We start from the raw sequence: 25,062 nt of genomic DNA, 5'->3' as shown, positions 1-25,062 counted from the left end.
GGGGTCCGGAGCCTATCCCGGAAGCAATGGGCACGAGGCAGGGAACAACCCTGGATAGGGGGCCAGCTCATCGCAGGGCGCGCGCACGCACACGCACACGCACACCCCTATGGGCAATTTAGTAACGCCAATTAGCCTCAGCATGTTTTTGGACCGTGGGGGGAAACCGGAGTACCCAGAGGAAACCCCACGACGACACGGGAAGAACATGCAAACTCCACACACGTAACCCAGGCGGAGAGTCGAACCCAGGTCCCAGAGGTCTGAGGCAACAGTGCTAATCACTGCACCACCATGTCGCCCCCCATTTGACACTTGTAGAATCATAAAATATGTATAATATGCTTATATATATTATAGTATATATATTATAGTATGCATTATCCCTTGCCCTGGGCCAAAAAATATGAAACGGTACCCAATAGGTTAGAACGATACAATTTGATCTCCAACTTTTTTGTGTAGCCAAAAAACTTGACTTTAGTCTCTGGTTAACGCATTACAATATGACAAATATTAATGTCTCATTTAATTTATTTCAAACGTGGACTCCAAATTTATTGTTTCAAATTTATTACATCATTACCGTTTAAAAATTAACGAATGTTTTATTTAGCCTTTAAATGTCACTAAGGCAACTTTTTTAATGACTTGGTTTATTGTGTTGTAGTGAAGCATCAGTATTGCATTACATATGAATACTAATGCGGCGCAGCCTCATCACCTTTTTATAGCCTTCTAAGAAACAAGCACGTGGCGCCTGGTCTATCAAGTTTGCTGTTTCAGTTCGTGAAGAAAATGAAGAAATTCAAGAATTATATGTGAACACAGGAGTACTCGGTTACTTTGCAACGAAATATTTTACGTATGTCCCGCATATACGCTATGACTGTTAAGTTTGTTCATAAAGTAGAATGTACTACAAGAGTTTTGCTTAAATTAAAAGGACTTATCGCAACGAAATTGTTATAGAACCAATGGGTAAATAAATTAAATAGCATAGATTAAGTAGTTTATTAATAGTCCGCTGGTACTAGGCTATTTTTCATACATGTGAAAAATCCAAATTACATTTACATGCTTCGGAACTTGCAGTGTCGTTGACGATAATACGCACGTTTGCTGGAATACGGTACAAACAAGTCGTTAAAGATAGGGGACCTTTTGCTATTCACGTGAGACAAGAAAACTCAGCTGTTTGACTTGTTTCTTTATTGGTTTGTTTATTTAAAAAGATAAGAAAGTAACTAATGTTATAAGGGGTGGCACCTTTGGGACCAGGGTTGAAGTCCGTGTTCACTTGTGTTCCCTGTATCTTTGTGGGGTTTCCTCTGGGTACTCTAGTTTCCCCCAGCAGTCCAAAAACATGCTCTATTGAATTTGAGTTACCAAATTGCCTGTAGGTGTGAATGTTGTGTGAGTGAGCCCTGCGATGGGTTGGTGCCCCATTCTGGGTTACTCCCTGCCTTGCACCCTAGCCACCGGGATAGACTCCTAATCCCCTGTGACTCTGAATAGGACAAGCAATTATAGAAAATTGATGGATGGAACTAATGTATAATGGATATTAAGTCATGGAAGATGTTGATCTTTAGAAAAAGATGTTAATTTGTAGAATTTCATACTAAGGTCAATACTGTATTGAATTTAAATATTACATATAAATCTAAAGGACAATCAACAATGTATTTGTGTATGCATTGACATTTGTATATTCAAAACTATATCTATATTCAAAACTTTTTGATGGTTATTATACTATGACTATTCTTTAACTGCTTGATACTACACATGGACCTAGAGGTACAGTATGTGTTGTATGCATGCTGATAGTGTATGGCTTCTGTACAGGTGTCACTACTGGTAGTTTGTGGAAGTTTAACAGGCATGGTCATCAAAGCAGAGCAATCATAAGCTTTACATAGTGTCCTCAAGAACAGTTGTATTTGTGCGCATGGATGTGATTTCCTAGTGTGCACAACTGGTGGGGGACAAGCTGTGAATTTTGGGTAATTCCTGAATGAGATCTGTGAAATGCAATCTAGTCTTCATATGCGATAAACAAACAGGTTTCACACCCAGAAGAAAGAAATCAAATGAGTGAATTGCATGAAGGAAGTTTACAGTTATATGTTTAAATTCTACATTAAAGTTATTTATGTGTAATTGCACTGTTCCTTAAAAAAATAAAAATTGCTGAGTACTGAAGCCCAATAATGTGTCATATTTTTTTTCCCCCCAAAAAATGAGCTGTCATGTCTTTTGAAGGCTATTTTAATTATAAGTGGCAAAGGACATTTTGAAGTGTCAATCATTTGGAACTGGAAAGGTTTATAAATGTATTATAACAGAAAGAAGTCTAGGTGAAGGTGTATAGTTGGACAGGATTAGGAACAAATTGCAACTCCAGGCTCCTGAAAAGGCTTGAAGAATTTCTTACCTGGACCCGTATGAAGTCCCGCAGCCCCTCTATTCGCAAGGGGGTTAGGAATGACAACATCACTTCTCTGGTCGATGGTGAGAAGATCCCACTCCTGGCTGAACATCCTGTCAGAACCCTTGGAAGGCTCTATACAGCTGACCTATCTGACAAGCAGATGGCTGCCACAGTGACATCCCAGCTCGTGGATGGCCTGAACAAGATCGACCAGAGCTGTCTGCCAACAACATGGAAACAGGGAAATTCAAGGTCCGGTGTTACCAACACACCCTCTACCAGCGGGTGATGTGGCCTTTAAAGCTGAGTGACATCACAGCTTCAACAGCACTGCAGATGGAAGCAAAAGCCAACCACTTCATACGCAAATGGCTTGGCCTTCCTCGGTGCCTTTCCAACGTGGCACTGCTTGGCATAAACACACTCACACTACCACTGAAATCCAACAGCCTGGGCTACAAACAAAAGAAGGTGAGACTTGTGTCCCAACTGAGAGACTCACCAGATCCGATTGTCTGAACCACCTAAACCCAGGTCTGAACAGAACATCGGTGGGATGCAGTGCAAGTGGTGGAACAAGCCATCAGCTGCTTGAAGCACCATGAAGTTGTGTGGGGGTGTCGCAACAAGGCAGGATCGGTCTCGACTGGGGGCAAGTGCCCAGGATGTGGTACAAGGCCAATGTGAAGGAGAGGAAGGACCTGGTGATCTCCGAGGTGGTAAGGATGGAAGAGGAGTTGTATAAGATCAAAACAGTCGTGGACAACCTGGGAGGCAGTGGTAAACAGGACAATCACCTGGACTGACATGTGGAGGAGACCTCAATCCCGACTCAGCTTTTTGATCAGGGCAACATATGATATCCTTCCAAGCCCCCAGAACATTAACATCTGGTATGGCACAGAGGAGAACTGCCGACTCTGCTGCTCCCAGAACCCAAGCTTGCAGCACATCCTCTCCGGTTGTAAGGCACCATTAACACAGGTGGAATCACGACCTGGTCCTGCGTAAGCTGGCTGAAATTCTGGAGGCACAGAGGCTTGAAGCGAACAGGACCGGTCCGGTACCATCTCAGAGATTGATTCACTTTGTTAGACAAGGAGACCAGGACCTGTCCTACACTCATAAGGCGTGGTCTCTCTTGACACCTGGAGTTGAGTGGAACTTAACGACTGACCTGATCCAGCTGCTCAGGTTCCCTCAGAAGATCACCCCAACCTCTCTACGACCTGATATAGTGCCTTCGAGAGGAAGAAGGACAAGTATGCAGAGCTGGCAGCTGCATGCTCACAGGCCAGGTGGAGGGCATTCACATTCCCACTGGAGGTTGATTGCAGAGGCTATGCAGGAACATCAGCTCAGCGTCTCTTCAAGTCCCTGGGCATCAGAGGTACCAATCTGAAGAGAGCCATCAGAGGTATTGCTGAGGAGGCAGAGCAGGGGAGCTTCTGGCTCTGGCTCCGCAGGAAGGACAAGCAATGGGGGGAGCAGGGATCTTAGGGCCAGATGCAGGGGGCAGTAGGGAGACGTCCCTATTGCTGCTCCACCACCCAGAGGTGTTCCGGGATTAAAGGAGCAAAACATCGGTGAAGGGTGGTCCCCAGCTGACGACCTTGCAGCTGGCAGCAGGGCACTGTCGGAGGTGCGCCTGGCAGAGATGCCAAGCAGGTGCTTTCATGTACCTGTGCTGTATATTGTATTGTATTGGACTTCAGGAATAATAAAAGCAAAATGGGCTGGCAGTACGAGGAAGTTCGGTGTGTAATTCATTTGGTGCCTGGAGTTTGATGCGTGTGTTGAGTGGGCAATGGCCAATTGATTCAGAATCAATCTGAAGTGGAAGAGGTCATTGCAGAAGTAAAGTAATATATTCGTCTAATCATGGGCTTGTCTTGTCTGATTACTGGTCAAAGTATCTATAGTCAGTATAGATCTTCAGGGTCATAGACTAGATTTTGATCTTGTTGGCCGTAGTGCAAAGAAAAAGTAATAAGATAAAGTAATAAGTAGAATATAAATGCATAATGTATATAAGACATTTGATTGTGACGTACTAAGACATGGAAGCAAGACAACAAAAATGGTTAAAAATACAGTTGTGGAAAGGGGCAGTGTAATTGAACGATACTATATTTAGCATTTATGTCGATTGTAGAAACAAAGATAAGAATCTGTTTTGTCACTGCCCATACAACAAAAGATCATTTAGCAGCACTCCAGCAATCCAGTATATACAATATGTATACAAATAAATACATAGCAACAGATAAGGGTATTACTAAGTTAAGGGAAGGTATTTAATACCTCTGTGGGTTATGTCCCCAGCTGCAGTCATGTTTGGGCATATGCTTGTAGGATTGTTCATAATATGATGGCTTAGCGGATGGAGACAATAGTAGTATGACTAAGCCAAAGGATTATAAGTTATAGATGTTCAGCTAATGTGGCAGCACACATGAAGTACAGGGAGGGGGTGGGTCTGGTTTAAGAACCCCACCCAGATAAGCACAGATGATTCATGCTGCTGAGAAATGTGGGCGAGGACATTTCTTAACCTTTGCATTAAAGACCAACTTCATACAATAGCACCAACTTAATAACTTGACTGCATTTGTTTAGCTTATATGCCCACTTTGACTATCAGTGTGTGTCTTAGTGGGTTGCATGTCTACGTGTGTCTCTCTTCCAAGAGACAGAGAGTTGGTTTAAAATATATGTGAGAGAGATAATAATTGTCTTTGGGTGCTTTTCCACTGTACTTTTGGTACTTTCCCTTTTCTGTTGACTTCCGGTCGAGTACCAGTACCAAAAGTACCAGTACCAATACTGTCAAACCAGCTGGGTACTTCTTTGGTACCTCAGAATTTAGGGGTTGGACTTGAAACACTTTCTTTTGATTCACATCCGGTGTTCCTCATTCATCGTTTATGTTTATTTAGTAGATACCTAGTGGCCAATTTGACTTATATTGTGATTCCATAAATATCCTGATTCAATATTGTAATTTTTTCTGATTTTTATGTTACAATTTCAAACCTTGAACCATGTAAAAAAAGTTGAGTCATATATCTAAAACGTTATTCAACAGCTGCACAACTGAATTGAACATGGACAATTAAATGTAGCCTACTCCTAATAATGTTATTTTCCCCTCAAAAACCAAGGGCATCATTTATAAAATACAAAATAACTTTGAATACAACAGTATAAAATTTAACTTAAAATGATTAGATTAAGCCAAAGTTCCTTCATCCATTCAATTTAAACGCTGGATGAGCAGCAAGAATCAAAGTTAGCAAATAATTCACTCCTACCACAATGTGTGCCGATGTGTGCATAGTTAAGAACATGCCATCTGTAGGCTTATCGAGGAATGGCAACGTTTCTTCACCTCAAATTGAAATATACACTGTATGGACAAAAGTATTGGGATACATGTCTTAATCATTGAATTCAGGTGTTTTATTCAGACCCATTGCCACAGGCATATAAAATCAAGCACCTAGCTATGCAGTCAGGTTGACAAACATCTGTGAAAGAATGGGTCATTCTGAAGAGCTCAGTGAATTCAAGTGTGGTCCTGTCACAGGATGCCACCTTTGCAGTAACTCAGTCCATGAAATTTCTACTCTGCTAGATATTCCACAGTCAACTGAAAGTCATACTATTGCTTAGTTGAAGCATTTAGGAACGACAAAAACTCATCTACAAAGTGGTAGACCATGTAAAGTAACAGAGCGCTGAGTTTGCTGAGGTTGCTGAGTGCTGAGGCGTATAGTGTGTAAGTTGCCAAGATCAAGGCATCTTTTATTAATCAATAATTGTTATTTTTTCAAGAATAAAAAATATTATGATGGCATAAAGGACATATACTATCCAAGAAAAGCTCATTATTGTCTAACATTTACATTATTAATATTTTGTGATAGCTATGTATACGTCTTCACACGCAATGTCTGAATAATGTAGCCATAATTACTATATTTTGAATTCCTGAGCATGACCAATAAATATTCCTAACAGTTAGGCATGTGACTATTGTAATAGAATGCTAAAAGGACAAAAAACATGTATTTTTTTTCCCCAAAAGTCATGAAGCCAAAATTTTAACGGATAACACGAGAGACTGAGATAAATTAATGTTAGAAATTAATAAAAAATCATCGCTGAACAGAAGATTCATGATATGTAACTGATTTTTTTCCCCCAACCGATTTGTCATTCAGCGTCTAAACCTCTCAACTATCCTACTTCAAGCACTCTAAGTCGACATCTTAGCAGTGCATTTCAGATGATGCTATTTTGTTGCACATTTGAATAAAATATGATACCCTGGGGAATTTTGTGATTATGATGACATCCAAAATGGGCAAGCTGGGTACTACTGATAGTACCAAGTTAGAAGTTTAACTAGGCCTAAGTCTAGATAATAGTTTCTGCTTGCACTTTTGTGAAATAATGCAATACAACAATAATAAGGGGATATTTACTGCTTGGATCAAATTATTCCAAGGACATACAGATTAAACAGGTGGTTCATAGCTAGCCTTTGGCTAAGGAATTATGGGAAATGAATGAATGAAAGGAGAGGTCCAAAGTAGGCTATAACCAGAACATTTATTGGATAAAAATGACTTTGAAAGACCTCTTCCATAATCTCACATTTGTTTATGATTCAATATGTTTAACATCACTTTTGTTTTATGTTGCCTAGTAATTCCAAAAATATTTTATCATATAAAATGTTCCATATTCACAGTCCATGCTGTTCTTGTGTATTATTGAAAATTCTTTTATCTAATTTAACATGTGCTGCACATTGAAAGAATCCTTGTCTATTTTCCATACAAAGTACTTTGGTTGACTTTTTAGCCTGTGGTGTTTTCCTTCTTGAGGACTCCTGTACTTGCAGGTTTCTGGTTGCTATATTATCTTTAAACACCAGGTGGCAGCAAGTTTTTCTTCTCTTGAGACTTAATGTTACCGCAGTTGTTCTCTCTTTTAATTAGAGTCTTGTAATACTGTTCTGGGCTTATTTTGATTTATGCTATTTCAACTGTTCTTAAATTTCTGTTTTCCTTGATATTAAAATCTAAATAAAAATTTCTATTATTTATGCTTTTTTCCAAGTGCTTGTCCAATACACTATTCTGAAGGAGCTTGTAGCCTGTCCCAGGTCTGCCCTGGATGGGATGCGAATATATTTACACAATTACATCCTCAGTAGACAAATTATAGACACATTTTCACCTGGTTCTCTTTGTACTATGGGAGAAATCAAAGTGTTTGGAGGAAAAGTGGGCGTTACATTGAGCAGCTCCACAGATAGCAGGGCTATGACTCAAACCACCAGCCCACTGATTTACTGTTCTGTGTATTAACTTATTTTTATTAACATGACAAATGAGCATAATTAGACAATCAACCAGTTAAGACTTGCATATAGAACAGGAAACATTCCATTTGCTGGCTAGCTCTTATTACTAGGGTAACTAACAGGAGGTTAAAAAACACCATAACTAGCGAGTCTACCACAGCAACATGAAATACTAGATTTTGATCGATATAAAAAGATGTACAAATGGAACAGATCATTTGACTACAACCCCGTTTCCAAAAAAGTTGTGTAAAATGTAAAAAAGACCAGACTGCAGTTATTCGCAAATTATATAGACGCATATTTACCTGAAAATAGAACAAAGACAGTTGTTGAAAATGAGAAAGTTTATTGTTTTATGACAAATATATGCTCAATTTGAATTTGATTCCAGCAACATGCTTCCAAAAAGTTGGGACAGGGGCATGTTCACCACTGTGTTTTATCACCTCTTCTTTTAACAATTAACACTTTATGGAAAGTGAGTAATTGTCATTGTTGACATGCCACAATGGAAAGTGTCCTCTGCATTTAACCCATACGGAGCATCTGTGACAGTGGACAGATATTATTCAGCACTTGGGGAGCAGCAAGTGGGGGCAGTACCTCTCACTGGGTATCTCAATGGTTTCTTGCTGGTTAGGGATTCAGACCAGCAACCTTACAATCACAAGCACGCTTCCATAACCATTAAGCCACTGCTGCCCCTTTGTAAATGTTTGGGAACTGAGGAGGCCAGTTTCTGCAGTTTTGAACGTGAAATGTTATGTCATTCTTGCCTGATATAGGATTTCAACTGCTCAACAGTTTGGGGTCTTCTTTTCATATTTTTCATTTCATGATGTGCCAGATGTTTTCAGTGGGAGACAAACCATGTCGAAGGGTTAGGGTTAGGGTTAGGGAAACCATGTTGAAGGGAAACAACTGTGGGGGGGCAGGTCTGGACTGCAGGCAGGCCAGTCTAGAACCTGGACTCTTCTACTGTGCAGCCATGCTTTTTCAGGGAAGGGCTTTGTATATTTCACCAAGACAATGCCTAACTGCATTCTGCGTGTATTACAACAGCATGGCTCTGTAGTAGAAGAGTCCAGGTGCTAGACTGGCCTGCCTGCAGTCCAGACCTGTCACCCATTGAAAACATTTGCCGCATCATGAAACAAAACATACGACAAAGCAAACCCTGAACTGTTGAACAGTTGAAATCCTATATCAGGCAAGAATGGGGCAAGATTTCACGTTCAAAACTCTAGAAACTGGTCTCCTTAGTTCCCAAATGTTTATCAAGTGTTGTTAAAAGAAGAGGTGATGCCACACAGCAGTAAACATGCCCTGTTGGCATCAATTTGAAACCTGCTGTTGGCATCAAATTCAAATTTGCATATATTTGTCATAAAACAATAACATTTCTGAGATTCAACATCTGATAAACATAGAAATTTGTAAATCATTGCAATATGTTGCACGTTTTACACAGTGTCCCAACTGAAATGGGCTTGTAAGTATATAAGTCAGGGAGGCCAATCTTATCCGCAAAGCGCCTGCGGGTGAGAAAAATGACAACTGAACGTGGGTCGCACCTCCTGACAACCCTTCCGACCAGCATTTCTTATCTACGGATATCAAAATCACTGTTCAGAATAATGCAGCTTGATGACAGCTTCTTAGATCTTCCAGTTGAATCGTGGCGTGAGAATCGGTCTTACCTAACTGCAAGCACTGTTGCTCGTCATTTAGCATGTGTCAATGACTGCGCAGAGCGATGGGTTGCACTGATTCAAGACTTCAACGAAACTACAATCGATGAAACACAAAAGCAGTATCTTCTACAGGTCGTTGAGAACCATCGTAAAAACTATCCTCACCTGACAGTGAAGGCAATGCACAACATATAGGTTATTGAACTGTCGAAGTTCTATGATTGACCAATGTATGACAATAATAGTAGCCAGCACTAGCAAAAGCAACTTGATTATAAAATGAAGATGTAAATTGTAGCCAAGACAGTTGACTGTATAATGTTTGTGTAATTTACATGCACACTGTAGTGTAACAATGTAAGCAATAGTATATTAGAGGCCAGTCGAGCAGATGTGTGTAATATTAAACGTGACTTGCGATGCTAGATTTGCTAATTTTGCTATAATTTATCTGCCAAGTCATTACTGCAACATCTAATTGGCTTTTATATTCTTATTCAGGACACTAAGTTATAGTAAGATTAGCAATGACAAATGCGCAGCAATTGTAATTCTGGAATTACATCGGGTCAAACACAGTGAAATTTTCAATCTCGATAGGTAAAATTTCAAAATTTGACCCCTTTGGGACGCCCCTAAATAATTTCTGATTAGCTTCAAATTTTTTCTCTGAGAACAACTTATTTATAGGAAACTTTTTGGAGGGTGAGACTTATACTTTTCAACAGTTTTGGTTTTTTGGGACACCCTATTGCCCACCCCTGAAGTAAGTGATAAGGGACTAAAAAATATTTTTTAAAATAAACAGGTAGATGGTTGTATTTCTGTACATATTTGGTAAAAACTAAATTCCGCTCAAACCTCGTTTACATTGAGTGAAACTTTCAGCGTGTGGAAAACCCATAGCTCAGTGCTGATGTCATGGAGGTACATATAAAAAGGCATGAGAGAGGAAGTCTGAGCAGACGAGTGCGTGTGACCGCGGAGATGGCACTCAAGCTGCACATCTGCGTTCTGCTGGGGCTTTATGTCGGTGAGTGTAATGCTTTGCTCTCTGTGACAGACATTTCATCAAGTTATTTAGTGGAATCCTTGGCCTGATAGGCACCTGTCAAATTTTCAAGCTGATCTGCAGATGAATGTTATTGTCTGTCTGCTTGCTTCTGACAATATAGAAATGTTGTTCTTTGGAAACTAGTTAGAAGACATATATTCCTGCTGTAGGTTCTATGATCTATATGTTCATACTTCTAATGGAAGCACGTTAGAGCATTAATGATTTATGCACAGAGGTTAAGACATGATTTTGGTTGATGGGCGACACAAAGAATCATTTACGCTTTTCATCAAGTTGTCTGTGTAGAATTAAGAAATTTTAAACAATATCCTTCTGAGGAGATAGGAATTCGGAGTTCATATGATATTGTTTTGGTAGTCACTCCAGCCATTTGTCATCCAGAATTAATGGATGTAATTGAGCATTAATGTAAATATAACTCAGGATTTTTAGACTGTCGGCAACTGCTCTTGGTGATGTAATGCCACTATACTGCACCGGTAAGAGTATGTCAGACAGAAACACTCTGGAGTCACTTTGTTTCGGACACATAGCTAGGACTGATTTAGAACCCATTTTTTACTTCAGAGCCGCTTTAAGGACAGGCGAGTTGCGCATTTGCAGAAGCCTTTCTGCACACCACTGCTGTACCGAGTTGTTATTTTTTCACTGGTGAAGTTTCTGTGAGCATGAACAAGTTTGACTGATCTCCACTGTCATTTTTGCATGGGGTTTTCATCCACAGGCATGCTGTATGTTTTTTGTCCACCGCACCATTCTCTGCAACCCATAGATTATGTAGTGCATGAAAATCACAGACAGGAGGGTGTTTCTGTCACAGCACATTGAAAGCACTGTAATGGTGGTGGGGTGGGGGGGGGATTTCCAAGGGGGAAAAAATTCCAAGGGCCCCTATAAAATTTGAAACGTAATTGGATTGGTCTGGATTTGGGGCCCAATGGGGCCCAAAATCTCTAGCAGTGCCCCAGCAGGTATCATTGCCTTTCGGATCCTTAACCAAACCGTACGTGACCCACTTGTTTCTGTCTGCTTGCTGTATGTGTTCACTTGCAGCCACATGATGCACTGTGTGTATCACTAAGCTGGTGGTAAAGAGGAGAATTTCAAGGGTGTCAGATGTGCTTCTTCATAGTTGACAGCAGGGGTGGAAATTTTTTACTAATACTGTAGTCCAACATTCAGTTATTACTAGCCAGCAGGTCAGGGTTCAGCTTTTTGTACTCATCCTTTGTCTAAATTGCACTCCTCAGGCGAGTGGGGGAGCTTAATGTCTAGCCCTTGATTACAGCAGTATTTAAATATGACCATGTTGCTCCACGTGTCTAGTTCCATTATTGCAAGGCAATCGCAAGAGAAAAATATCAATAAACTTTATTTGGTACACAAATAACAATGACAAATACACAATAAATGTATATTCCTTACAGAAGTACAAAATGTTTTTTTCAAAATGGCTAAAATTTCAAGCAATGACTTACATATTAATATAAGCAAATCCTCCTGAAAGGACCTGTACTTGCACCAAACGCCCACGTTTATGTTTGTCTGTAACACCTCCGCTTATTAGTAATGCTGTGGTCTTTCTTGCCCCACACAAGGTGTGAGGAAAAATAACGTGTGACCTTTGCATTGAAAAATATTCCAGTGCCCACTGTTGAGAGGGCGTGAGGAACCCCCTCACATCCATTGTTCGGACTGTCAACAAAGTTGCTTCTTACAGTAAATTTTACTTACAGTTCTACTTTTTAAACCATGGACAAAGTTCACTTTCAAGCTTGTCATGTGATCATTGTGTTTCTTTACCACATCCTGCAACAGTGTCATTGCCATAAAAAGGAGAAAACAGAAGTCTATCAGACCCCTCCCCCAACGACCACCCCCCACCCCCCACCCCCCATCACGTACAAATATATCTGTATATCGTCAGACCCCCCAAACCTGTGGTTTCCTGTAGACCGACCTACAGGTTTCTCTACACTTTCCACTGCAGCCCCCATGTCCTCTGAGGTGAACTTTCTCACTCCTCTGACGCAGCCCTTTGAAAGCTGGTGGGAATCTGATGGTCTGCTAGTGAATCATCATGCAATGTGGGCAGCCAGTGCTGAAAGGCTGAGCTCCATTATTACATCACATGCTGCGACGCTCAAGGCTTCTTTTCTACATACGTTGTCATGCATCTTAGCAGATCTTATGTTTTCAACAAACTGGAAAAAAAATCTCCTTTGACAGATTTATGATATTGCTTTTGTCATCTTTTTTTGTGAATTCTCAGTTTCCTTACCAGTTACTAACAACCAGAATGACAAGGTGCACCATACATGAATATTACAGCTATCTAAGGGTATAAACCATCTACGATGCTTTATAGTAAAAATGTTTTTAGCTGGAGTAACTGAGTTACTTTTTTTTCTATTTTGATCATGAATTTTCTTACTCCCTTTCCTTCCTCAGGTGTTGTAGAATCTTCAATATATGAGAACGTGACTGTAGTAGCGGGAAGAACACTAACCCTAAGTTGCCCTTTTAACTTCACTACAAGTGATTACTTGGAGTGGAAAAATCCAAGTCACCATGTGATTTTTTTCAATCAAGAAAAAGGTGAGGCGATACAGGTGGTTTCATATATATAATATATTGCATATGTGTTTGTTTCACATTACTCATGGGACAGAATTTAACTCAGTAGGCTGGGGATTTGTGCCTGTCTTGCTCATTGTTGTTGGTTCAAATCTTATAGCAAGTGTAACCATATCATTGTTTGACCCTTGACCACTGGATACCTGCACTGGACCCTGCACTTTGACCCCAAGCTTTCTTCACTTTTATGTTGCTTTGGACAAAATAATTATACATGTAAATTTAAGTTGCAACCAACATTCAAACGGTACTAATGACTTTATGGTTAATTGAATCATTTATGGATAGCATTTAGTGATGATGTTACCTGATATTGTCTGCTCTGACAAATGATTTTTTTATGGTTTAAATGGTGTTTTGAATGGTATTTATAACTATGTCTGATGTAAAATTTGTTTTATACTTTATACTTTGCAATTCATTTCAGTTCTAGGTGAATAGATGAATTACATGATGAACCTTTATAAAAATCTGGAGATTTGTCTTTAGCAGAACAAATTGACTGCTTACAAACGCATTAACTGACTTGCTTACACATTGCTTGAATGCACTGTATACATATTGAAGAATAACTGTCAAGGAATCCTGTTTGTGTTTTATTTGCAGTTCTGAAAGACAACAGGTACAAGCTTTTCTCCTCCTCTAATTCAGAATCCACCATCAGCCTGTCTAATGTCAATTTTAAAGACGGGGGTTACTACACATGTTTGGAATACTCCCATCCAGTCAAAACGAAACTGTTCAAAGTGACAGTTGTGGGTAAGTTTTGTTGTTTTTGGTTGTAGCAAAATGAAAAAGAAATCGATAATGTTTAATGATGGGATGTTTAATTTTGTGAGCTACTATAAATATCTATATAAGTAATTGCAAAGGTTAAGTCAAAATGGTGCCTGATACAGAATTCTGTGCTTTTCAAGGTCGCCCAAAACTTGAGGTAACTGAACATGATGGCAAGACTGCGATCAAATGTTCAGCGCAGGCAAATTTCCCACTTCCAAAAATATACTGGCTTTTTGAAAGTGGATTAGAAGTTGATGGTGAGTGCTGACCCAACATTAATGTCACTATGAATAACATAAATTAATGGAAATAATAGATTTTTTTTCTGAGAATTAAAATACAGAAATGAGACATAAAAACAATAGCTTCCAAATGGATTATTTAAAGAGTTTTCAGAGTTCTCAATCAAAAAGAAGAAATGAAAGTCTGTATATCCCCTACAAAAATAGAGAGCCTTTAAAGATCATTTTTCTAATTTGGTATCTTGTTTGTTTTTATTTGTAGCTGTAGACATATAGTTAAAGCATAACTGTTTTCATATATACCTGATATATGATGCAATATTCCTGTGTGTTATTTTTTATCTAGCCCAACCCCAGCATCACTGTGATTCAATTAAATGCTCTTCAGAGGATATATTACTAGTTCGATCTTACAAGAGAAGAACAATCGTGAAATGTGTCGTACGCCATGCAGCCCTGTACGACTCATACCTGATTAATTTTGTTGCCATTGGTAACAACTGTAAGTATACATGTGATATTTTCTATTAATGATTGTGTTGCTAATGGAAGCTATGTAATGATATATTGAAATCATGGGCATCGTTAGGTCCGATCACTCATTTTAAGACGAGCTCCGAGTATTTTAGTCCCAGGTAAACTTGACTTAGCGCCTAATCTTTTCAACAGGTAGGAACTCCCCTGAATGAAATCAAATGTTGCCCAGTACTAGTACCAGAATCCAGAAGTATTTAGAGGTTACACCTGACTGACAAAAAGGAACTGATGTGATTTGCTCTCCAAAAAAATCTTATATGAGGCAATTACAAGTTACGGCTGGGTGAATATCAGTAGACCCTGTGGCTGTCTGAAACCAGATTTTGATAGCCATTGTTATATATAAAGGATATATATATATATATATATATATATATATATATATATATATATATATATATATATATATATATAACAATTTATATTTTTTGCAGATCTCACTTTTTTGGCCAAAGCTTCCAGTGATATTTACATGTGAAATATATATCATCCCTTGTTTTTAAAGTTCTCTTTATCTGTCTCGCAAATATATTTTTATTTTAAGTCAAGTTCGTCCAAAAGTCCTTATTTGAAGAGTTAGATATGGCTTATCTTGCCCTTGCGGTTTTAGGTCAAACAGGTAATTTCTATACCTGTTCGTAATTAGAACGCATTAAATATATCTTTATATAAAGTGAAAGATTTTTTAGAGTGAAAATGGAAAATCAGATGAAGTATTCGGACAAATTTGGTAATGATGAGAAGTAGAAGTTAGGACGCCCACATAGCTAACTGTAAAAGCAGAGATAGCCTATTACCCAGTGGTCATTTAATAAAATAGGAAGTGAAAGGCCTACAGCCTTGCTGCTTGTCATAACCAGGGAAACCACCCACACTGGGTTTCTTGGGTATTTTCCCCATTAGAACTGAATCCACATGATTATCAGCAACTGTGGATCAGTTTTAGACTCTTGGCTGCAGATGTATGTTTGACGATTTTATTACAGTTGAATTTTGTGTAAATTTTTTGTTAAACTTGTTAAATAAAATATACTGTTTCTTGCAGCTATTGAAGAACCACAACTGATATCAACACCTGCATACGTACCAAGCACTAGAACTTCAAAAGAGCAGCTTACAGAATCAGTGACTGGCACACAGTTCATCACTGACAGTGAGTGCATATCTGTGACTTGTGGAACATACTGTGAGCGTGAAAATATTATGTAGTACTTGGATGAAAAAGGGGACCACAACTTACATTTTCAGGCCACCGCACCACAGCTCAATTTCCTGCAAGGGTAGCTGAAAGGTGTATTCACAGAGTTTGACATTGACATTGTGGTTGTGCTGCATTCTTATTACTCGTTGTCATGGCAATGTAACCCTGAAAATTTTATCACTTTTGAAATTGTAACTAGTCCACTTCATTTTGGTGTTCTGAGAGCTGAGATACATTCCGTGATGAGATTTGGACATATTTACAGTGTCTAGTCCAGAATTGCGGAAAGAATAATCTTTCTTTATATAAGTTTAGAGTGTCGGGCATGGTAAGTGCCGGTGTTCTGACGAGTTGAGCTACTTTGTCGAGTTAGGCTACCGTAGTGCTAATCGATAGCCCTAACCCTAACTCTTACCCTAACTATAACTCTAACCCCCCAAAAACCCCTAAAACCCTTACCTTAACCCTAACCCCTAAAACCTAACCCGGATCCCAAAACGGTGGAACTGCACATGCGCAGAAAGGCTCGATAGCATATTTCGTTACGTAGCTCAACTCGTCAGAACACCCGGCTGATCACTTAATGCCCACGTTTGCCACCTAGTGGTGATAGTGTAGAAGAGGTACTTCATAATAATCCACAACCATCGCATAACATACAGTTGTAAACAATCACTGAACAAACTGTCAGATTCACTGTTTTCTTTAGATTGGTAGTCTCTATACTTTGGAAAACAAAATGAAAACCTTTTTAAAATGATTTGTCCCATGTTCCTGGATGGGAAATTCACAGTTTTTCCCTTAATCCCATATAGATGAGACATCTGTCTTGGTGACAACAGAATCATCATTAGCAAATATTACGACCAACAACACCATTACAACCAAAGGTAAGGATACAAAACGTTATTCTTACGTGGTGTTCTCTACTGGAGAAAAAAAAACACTGAAGCCATTTTATCACTGACTTCATAAACATTACTTTCACTATAATGGATTAAGACAATAAAACAACAACAACAGTAAAGAAGCAACTATGTATATATTTTTACTGACATGAGAAAGTTTTGTTAGCGGTGCAGTATAGGTCACTATTTAGTCCTCATATTTAGAATTCATTTATGGACTTATCTGGGTATACGGCACACCTACACTGTTAGTCAGGAAGGATTTACAGGGCAGATCAGATTTACAGGGCAGATTCATTTCATGCACTTGTCTATGAAATGCTTCACTGAAGTCATTATTGGAATAGGTAGTAAGCTCTCCCGATTCCCGTGTTTAAGTTTCACTGACGATTGGTGGATTACTAAAAGGGAAACACTCAGGTGCCACAGTGTTCAACAACTCGGAACAGGCACTGTTTACCATGGCATGCATCAATAAGCTGATACATGACCTGGCGCATTTGCACACAACGTTGCGCCTGAATTATAGAGTCAGTACTGAAGCAGGGTAATAATGCATGAACTTTAAGTCACATCATTAGCATCATTTCCAGCCTCTACATCTTTTATTTACTAAACAAAAACCTAACTAGAATACCTTGTTTGACCAGTTTACCTTGTTTACGATACTGCCTTTTCAGCTCAAAGTTTATCGCTATTTAAATTGCAGTGTATACATATATTTATTACCATGATAATTAAGTTGTGAGGTCATTGCGGGGTGTGCCTATGACTGGGAGTAGAAGTAAGTTTGCAAAAGGCAAATATTGACCTTCTGTCATTGCTAGGGAGCCTGCATGAGAAGGAGGCACGAAGGAAGGAGAGACGTTCCCCTTTGCTCATCTTCCTTGTGACCTGCCTCATCGTCGCTCTTCTGGTGGTGATGATCTTCTTTGGAATTAAGCTGCAGAAACAATGTGTCCTCTGGAAAAAAGGTGAGAAGCAATACACCCCAGTCCTGCGTTTCTCTCCAAGTTGAATTTGGAAAATAAGCTATCTGTGATTATGTTAACAAGCTATCCTAACTATTATTGCAGAAAACGAAGACACCGATCAGTCACTTGAGAGCAGTAAATCAAAATCAAGTCATGAAGAAAGGCAGTCCCAAGAAAGGAGAGGACATGGTATTTTTCCTTTTTCTTAAGTTGCACATTATGCCTCCACTTAATAGCTATATTCAAAGGAATATGTTAAACGAGGTCTCCCTTGTTCTTCGTCTCTTCTCAGGATTGCCTAACACGTACACAAAATACGTGGTTGGAGAAACTGCAGCAGAAGAATCGAACAGAAGAACTGCAGTAGAAGAATCGAGCAGAACTGCAGCAGAAGAATCGAAACTGCAACAGAAGAATCAAGAAAAAGAAGCTACGAAAGAATCGCTACAAGTTCCTAATGGCCACGCATCTGAAGTTCAGGTCACCGTGGAAACACACGAACCAGAAGCAATGTCTCAGATAAAGGAAACGGAACTATAAGCATCTTAACTATGAACAGGTTTAGCTTTTTATGCCGTTCACATTAGCTGTGAGGAAACTTTGCACATGAAGATTATGAATGCCATGCATTCGAAGATTTACTTCAGCCCTAGATAAGCAGTTATGGCAGATATGTTATTGAAATGAATGACAATATATTTATCTTACCGATTGTATTTTAATTGTAAATATTTTTATACCTAATTTAAATGTCACATTGTTAGCCTTTTCATTGTTTTAATTAAAAGCAAGAATTGTGTTTTGACGACTGGTTAATTTGTGTGCAACAACAACAACGCACTTTTTACACATATAAATATTAGAAAAGGTTTTAATATTCACACATAAAAAGTTGTTTCACTTGGCTCCGCTACGAAGGCGGCACGGCATGTCACAAAAGCAGGAAGTAAGCTATACGTTCTTCTAACAAAGCCTAGCAGTTTCTAGATCAATATAAGTTACTCAATCTTTGTCCTCCTGCGAAAAAATTGCCATGCAAGACAACTGACCAAAAAGCGAAAATAATAACTTGTTGATACTCCTGACAGCATATCAGTGAATGATTAATAAAATAGCTAAGTATTAAGTAGAATAAGAACACCGGTCTTGTTACAAGGCTTGTCTGGCATAACCAAGTTACATCATAACCATGACTTAAAACATATAAAACAGCTTACATAAATTAAGGATACAAAGCAATATTGGCCTTTTTCTGCATATTTCACCCACACTTTCAGATTTACACATAGATTAAATTTTACATTACATGTCTTAACTACTGGCAAGAGTTACTGATATAAGAAACCGGCCGGTAGTACCAGACAGTGTCACGTTTAAGGGAACGATAGCAGATTGCTATTAGCTATTGTGGCCTGCCAGTCAAACTTCTTGCATGTGATTGGTCCGACTGCCGGCTAGTAATTATATGCGTTCCAGAATATTCTTCGTCCTTTCCTTTATAAGTGTCGGTGTAAGGCTTTTTACCGAACGTCACTCACTAGCAGGGTTGAGAGGACCATAGTGATCGAATTCAGGTAGTAGCCTACGATCTTATGTCGCCGAAGTAACATTATAAAATAACTCTTTGTAATGTATAACCGTTAAAATGTATGTCAATATTTATTAATATTATAATGTTTGTTATATAAATATAATGGTTAGCTGGTAGGCACATTTGTTATTCACTAACTACGCCGGATAGTACCTAAGTGTCTTGGTTTTGTATTACCATATCACGTAGTATGACATAAGTAAAAGTAATTGTACCTTGCAGTGCCATGTAGTTTTTGATTGTTTTTCTTAGCTGTGAAAAATATAAAAGCACTATCCAGACTTCTTAAACCGTTGGATAACGTGGAAAGTAGTCTGCTGGTTTACAGTGGCTATTTTAGGTGGTCTACAATGTGGCTGGTGACTTAATCGGTTTCAGATAATCAGATAATATTCCGATATCCAGTAGGCCCGTTTTGTGTTGAGTTGAGGAAAATGAGCAGCGGTTCCATTTGAGTAATCTAGTATTAATAAATACTACAGATTTTAGTAATACTGTAGTAGTATTAATGGTAGCGGACCGCATGGCGTTCTGGCTTCTTTTTCCTTGCCGGTGGCAAGTTCCTGGTGGGTTATGTAACTGCGGCGCGGTGATAGTGGAGCTGTAGAATGTTCTGGAAATCCACGGCCGCCCCCGGGTTCCGGCTAACGCCCATTTTGACGCCCTCCGTATGTGAGATTGTCTCAGTGTGTACAATGCACCTATACGTGATGTGCATTTGGCTAAATCAGTAGTGTGTAGACCGAGCTAAAGCTGCCACTTTTTGCGTGCTGGACTAATGGACTGGAATTGGGGAAGAGTGGGAATAAAGCCGGTTTAATTACCGACGATGAATCTTGCGCAGCTGGTCAGGTCTGGAAGTCAGGCAGCGCGGAGGAGGGCTTATTAATGTGTAGGCAGGGCAGCTATGTGCGCGCTGCTGAAACGATTCTTTCCTTTCACAGTGGATTTAGTCTGCAGACACTGGAGAAACTATTCCTAAATTGTCGTTCTGACACCGTTAAACTATTCAAATACATTTGGTGTAGCCTAACCGTTCCCTCTTTCTTTTTTTTTAGGCAAAATGTCTAAGGGACTGGCCGTTGGTATTGATTTGGGAACAACCTACTCCTGTGTCGGAGTGTTCCAGCATGGCAAGGTTGAAATTATTGCCAATGACCAGGGCAACAGGACCACACCTAGCTATGTTGCATTCACCGACACTGAAAGGTTGATTGGTGATGCTGCGAAAAACCAGGTTGCCATGAATCCCACTAATACTGTGTTTGGTGAGTATGTTTGAAAGTGTGTGTGCGATTGCCATGCCCGATAATCTGACTTCTGAAATCTTACCAATAATTTATCTAATACTGTTATTTATGTTTCAGATGCCAAGAGGCTGATCGGACGCAGATTTGATGACCCTGTTGTACAGTCTGACATGAAGCACTGGCCATTCACGGTTATTAATGACTCTTCCCGTCCCAAAGTGCAAGTTGAATACAAGGGTGAAACAAAATCGTTCTACCCTGAGGAAGTTTCCTCTATGGTGTTAACAAAAATGAAGGAGATTGCTGAGGCTTACCTGGGAAAAGTGAGTTTGACATCTTTTTTATTTTGTTTCATGAATTCAACTTTGACCAAAATGTTCCCTTATGTATTTCCCAAGAATGAGGAAATCTAAAAGGTTAATCTTTGCTTACTGTTCCATGTTGGTGTGTATTTGCAACTAATTTAATGTGCCTTCTGCAGCCTGTTTCCAATGCCGTTATTACGGTGCCTGCCTATTTCAATGATTCCCAGCGTCAGGCTACAAAAGATGCCGGAACAATTTCTGGCCTGAATGTTCTGCGAATCATCAATGAGCCAACAGCTGCTGCTATTGCTTACGGTCTGGACAAGAAAGTAAGTTAATGGTTTAAGGGGAAACTGCTGACGTTTTGTGGTTTTAACCCGCATTGCTGAGTAATGATTTCATGTGTTGAGTGGAACATGAGTGTCTGGCAGTCCTGTATGGGCCTGAAATTAAAGCCTGTACCTGAGACATTGGGACTGAATCTGACCTGAAATTGTGGAGAAATTTGTCATGCGCATGCACAGACATCTGAGATTTCCCTGTATTACTTCCACTGCTTGTATATAAGAACCATACCAGGCCCATAACCTATTACTTTTTCCAGGTTTGTTAGGGTCAGGCCATTCCAAATGACTCTTGAATCTTAAAACCCTATTCAGATGGGATTCACTTTCCCTAGAGAGTTGGTGTGTAGTTTGATGTGGAACTGTTAACTTTGAACATTTACGGTCTAGCTGTTGCGTTAAATGTGATTTCATTTTGAGGTCTTGTTTGTACAAGTCTGAGTACAATCCTTATTGGCACTGATTCATAAATCATTAAAGGAGAATGGAGATCAGAAGGGCTCGATAAGGTGCATGTTAAGCATAAAATTGCAGCAACTTGTCCAGACTTGGGGATTCTTACCAATCTTGCCTGTATTTCTGTCCAAAAACTGCAGTGCATTGTGTAATGATCTGGAGATTTAAATGCATGTTTGCTCTTCTAGGTTGGTGCTGAAAGAAATGTGCTGATCTTCGATCTTGGGGGTGGCACTTTCGATGTATCCATCTTGACTATCGAGGATGGAATCTTTGAAGTGAAGTCCACTGCCGGAGACACCCACTTGGGTGGTGAAGACTTTGACAACCGCATGGTGAACCACTTTATTGCCGAGTTCAAGCGCAAGTACAAGAAAGACATCAGTGACAACAAGAGAGCTGTTCGCCGTCTCCGCACTGCCTGTGAAAGGGCAAAGCGCACCCTCTCCTCCAGCACTCAGGCCAGTATTGAGATCGACTCCCTGTACGAGGGCATCGATTTCTACACCTCCATTACCAGAGCTCGCTTTGAAGAGCTGAATGCCGACCTGTTCCGTGGCACCCTGGACCCAGTGGAGAAGTCTCTTCGTGATGCCAAGATGGACAAGGCCCAGATCCACGACATTGTCCTGGTTGGAGGTTCTACTCGTATCCCGAAGATCCAGAAGCTGCTACAAGACTACTTCAATGGAAAAGAACTGAACAAGAGCATCAACCCCGATGAGGCAGTTGCCTATGGTGCAGGTAATGACCTTTCAGTATCTGAATTTGCTTTTAATGAAATCGCCGTGATGAAGCAGATTCCTAAAGTCATTCGTAGTTTCCACCAGAGGTTGAATAACCAAAGATGGCACAAAATCTTCCTTGGATGTCTGAGCGAATGCTTTTTGCTTGTTTTGGATTTTGCTCTTCTGGCAAATGTCTGAATCCCATTCCCTGTCTCCACAGCTGTCCAGGCTGCTATCCTGTCTGGTGACAAGTCTGAGAATGTTCAGGATCTGTTGCTACTAGATGTCACCCCTCTGTCCCTGGGAATTGAGACTGCGGGTGGTGTCATGACTGTTCTGATCAAGCGTAACACCACCATTCCAACCAAGCAAACTCAGACATTTACTACGTACTCTGACAACCAGCCTGGAGTGCTTATCCAGGTAAGTCGTGCAGGGGGTCTTTGGGGTCTCTGGTTTTTCCCTTTTCTCGCTGTGATGAAGCAGATTCCTAAAGTCATTCGTAGTTTCCACCAGAGGTTGAATAACCAAAGATGGCACAAAATCTTCCTTGGATGTCTGAGCGAGTGCTTGCAATATTATACGTGAATCCATTTCTACTGGAAGCAGTGATGCACTGGGTGACAACTAAACTGGCTCATTCTCCACAGGTCTATGAAGGTGAGCGAGCCATGACCAAGGACAACAACTTGCTGGGCAAGTTTGAGCTGACTGGAATCCCTCCTGCACCACGTGGTGTTCCCCAGATTGAAGTCACCTTTGACATTGATGCTAATGGAATCATGAATGTCTCTGCTGTTGACAAAAGCACTGGAAAGGAGAACAAGATCACCATCACTAATGATAAAGGTAGGGTTTGAAGGTATAGCGTAGCTAAACTTGGTCTTACACTTTGGTGGTCAACTGACAATGTCACTCTTACTAGGTCGTCTTAGCAAGGAGGACATTGAGCGCATGGTCCAGGAAGCTGAGAGGTATAAGGCAGAGGATGATGTCCAGCGTGACAAGGTGTCCGCTAAGAATGGCCTTGAGTCTTATGCCTTCAATATGAAGTCTACAGTAGAGGATGAGAAACTGAAGGGTAAAATCAGTGATGAGGACAAACAGAAACTGTTGGAAAAGTGCAATGAAGTCATTAACTGGCTTGACAAAAACCAGGTGGGTGCTTGTTTGTACTTGAGATGTTTTGCAAAACTCAGAATGATTGCCTTCAAGCTAAATGTTTTCCAATTAACCAATTCTCCCTGCAGACTGCTGAGAGAGATGAATATGAGCATCAACAGAAAGAGCTGGAGAAGGTGTGCAATCCCATCATCACCAAGCTGTACCAGAGTGCTGGAGGCATGCCAGGGGGGATGCCTGATGGTATGCCAGGGGGCTTCCCAGGAGCAGGCGCTGCTCCTGGAGGTGGTGGATCTTCTGGACCAACCATTGAGGAAGTTGATTAAACATTTGATGTCGGGTTTTTTTTTTTTTTTGTTTTGTTTTGCTACCTCTGTTTATGGTAGCTTTTCCATTCTGGCATACGTTGACAGCACTTATGTTGAAGTATCATTGTCAGATTGTTTGTTTGTTTCATGTTATGGTGGTTAATGTTTTACAAATGACTGCTATAGCAGGTGGGGGAGGAGGGAGGATTAACAGGGAACAATAGCTTTTCTTAACTTTCTGTGGTCAGTTTGCAATGGTTGTAAGGGGTCCTTTTTCCCTCCTTGACAAATGTCTGGCTTTTAGCCCTGTCACAATGTCAGAAAGTTGCCTGTTTCCAAAATAAAATGTTCATGTTGAATGGCTATCCATTGTTTTGTTGTACATTGGAAATAAATGCACTTTAACCAGTTTGTGAAGTTCAGCTGGTGAAGAATCAGCAGGATTTAACAAGTAGTTTAATATGTGGAATAAATACACAACACTTGCTTCTAATGTAATGTAAATATTCCCTTATCACTATACAAAATTCCTTTTAACTGTGGGTCCTAGACCCCATAAGGGTCTAATTCTGAGTGCAAGCTAATGCTGTATTGTAGAATTACGCAAGTTTTCGCAAATACTTGTCAGGGAACTCTGATAAACATTCTATTTAAGGATTTTGAAATGGTGAGGAAATACTAGTACCTTTTGTTTTTTTAAATGACTGAATATTTCTGAATTCTATTACCTAAAGCTAGAGCTTTGTAAATAGGGAGCTGCATCAGTGGAAGTACAGGGCACCCTGGATATTACGGAGAGGAGTTGTAGTGCGCAACTTTGTGGTAACTCCAGTCTGCACCTGCAACTGAGGAGGAGGCCTCTCAGGGCAGATAATGAGGCATTTGTTAGACAAATCTGTGAGCAGGTGACACACCATCTGTGGTCTAGTGACCCACGTCCTGCTTACAGAGGAATCAAAGCATTATTCACACCTGAATCTGTTCAGTCAGGGCAGGTGATGGAATGAATCTTATGGATGACACCAGTTGTGATTCACTGGTCCAGCTACTTTGAGCGGTTGTTTACTGCTGAGGACATTGGACATCTCTG

General features: G+C 40.0%; 2 protein-coding genes and 2 non-coding genes across 4 annotated transcripts; all 4 read left to right on the top strand.

Annotated features, from left to right (window-relative positions):
• Positions 1-10,485: 10,485 nt before the first annotated feature.
• LOC111855676 (cytotoxic and regulatory T-cell molecule) lies at positions 10,486-18,673 on the top strand. The gene is made up of 10 exons (XM_023834906.1): positions 10,486-10,544; positions 13,041-13,187; positions 13,833-13,985; positions 14,144-14,263; positions 14,595-14,750; positions 15,831-15,938; positions 16,802-16,876; positions 17,722-17,868; positions 17,971-18,057; positions 18,161-18,673. The coding sequence occupies exons 1-10, from the start codon at positions 10,499-10,501 to the stop codon at positions 18,406-18,408; spliced, it is 1,287 nt and encodes a 428-aa protein (XP_023690674.1). The 5' UTR covers positions 10,486-10,498; the 3' UTR covers positions 18,409-18,673.
• A 621-nt stretch (positions 18,674-19,294) lies between these two features.
• On the top strand, positions 19,295-24,335 carry LOC111855675 (heat shock cognate 71 kDa protein). Its single transcript, XM_023834905.2, has 9 exons — positions 19,295-19,442; positions 20,518-20,727; positions 20,827-21,032; positions 21,191-21,343; positions 22,003-22,558; positions 22,763-22,965; positions 23,193-23,391; positions 23,468-23,700; positions 23,793-24,335. Exons 2-9 carry the CDS (start codon positions 20,523-20,525, stop codon positions 23,988-23,990), a joined length of 1,953 nt encoding a protein of 650 aa, XP_023690673.2. The 5' UTR covers positions 19,295-19,442; positions 20,518-20,522; the 3' UTR covers positions 23,991-24,335.
• On the top strand, positions 22,598-22,694 carry LOC111855878 (small nucleolar RNA SNORD14). Its single transcript, XR_002840988.1, has one exon. It is a non-coding gene; the product is annotated as a small nucleolar RNA SNORD14 (small nucleolar RNA).
• Positions 23,012-23,108, top strand: LOC111855884 (small nucleolar RNA SNORD14). Its single transcript, XR_002840992.1, has one exon. It is a non-coding gene; the product is annotated as a small nucleolar RNA SNORD14 (small nucleolar RNA).
• Positions 24,336-25,062: the final 727 nt, after the last annotated feature.

The sequence above is a fragment of the Paramormyrops kingsleyae genome, chromosome 6 (genome assembly GCF_048594095.1).
Source record: "Paramormyrops kingsleyae isolate MSU_618 chromosome 6, PKINGS_0.4, whole genome shotgun sequence".
Taxonomy (NCBI): Eukaryota; Metazoa; Chordata; class Actinopteri; order Osteoglossiformes; family Mormyridae; genus Paramormyrops; species Paramormyrops kingsleyae.
The sequence above is the reverse complement of the archived record's forward strand: the minus strand, read 5'-3'. Positions and strand labels throughout refer to the sequence as shown.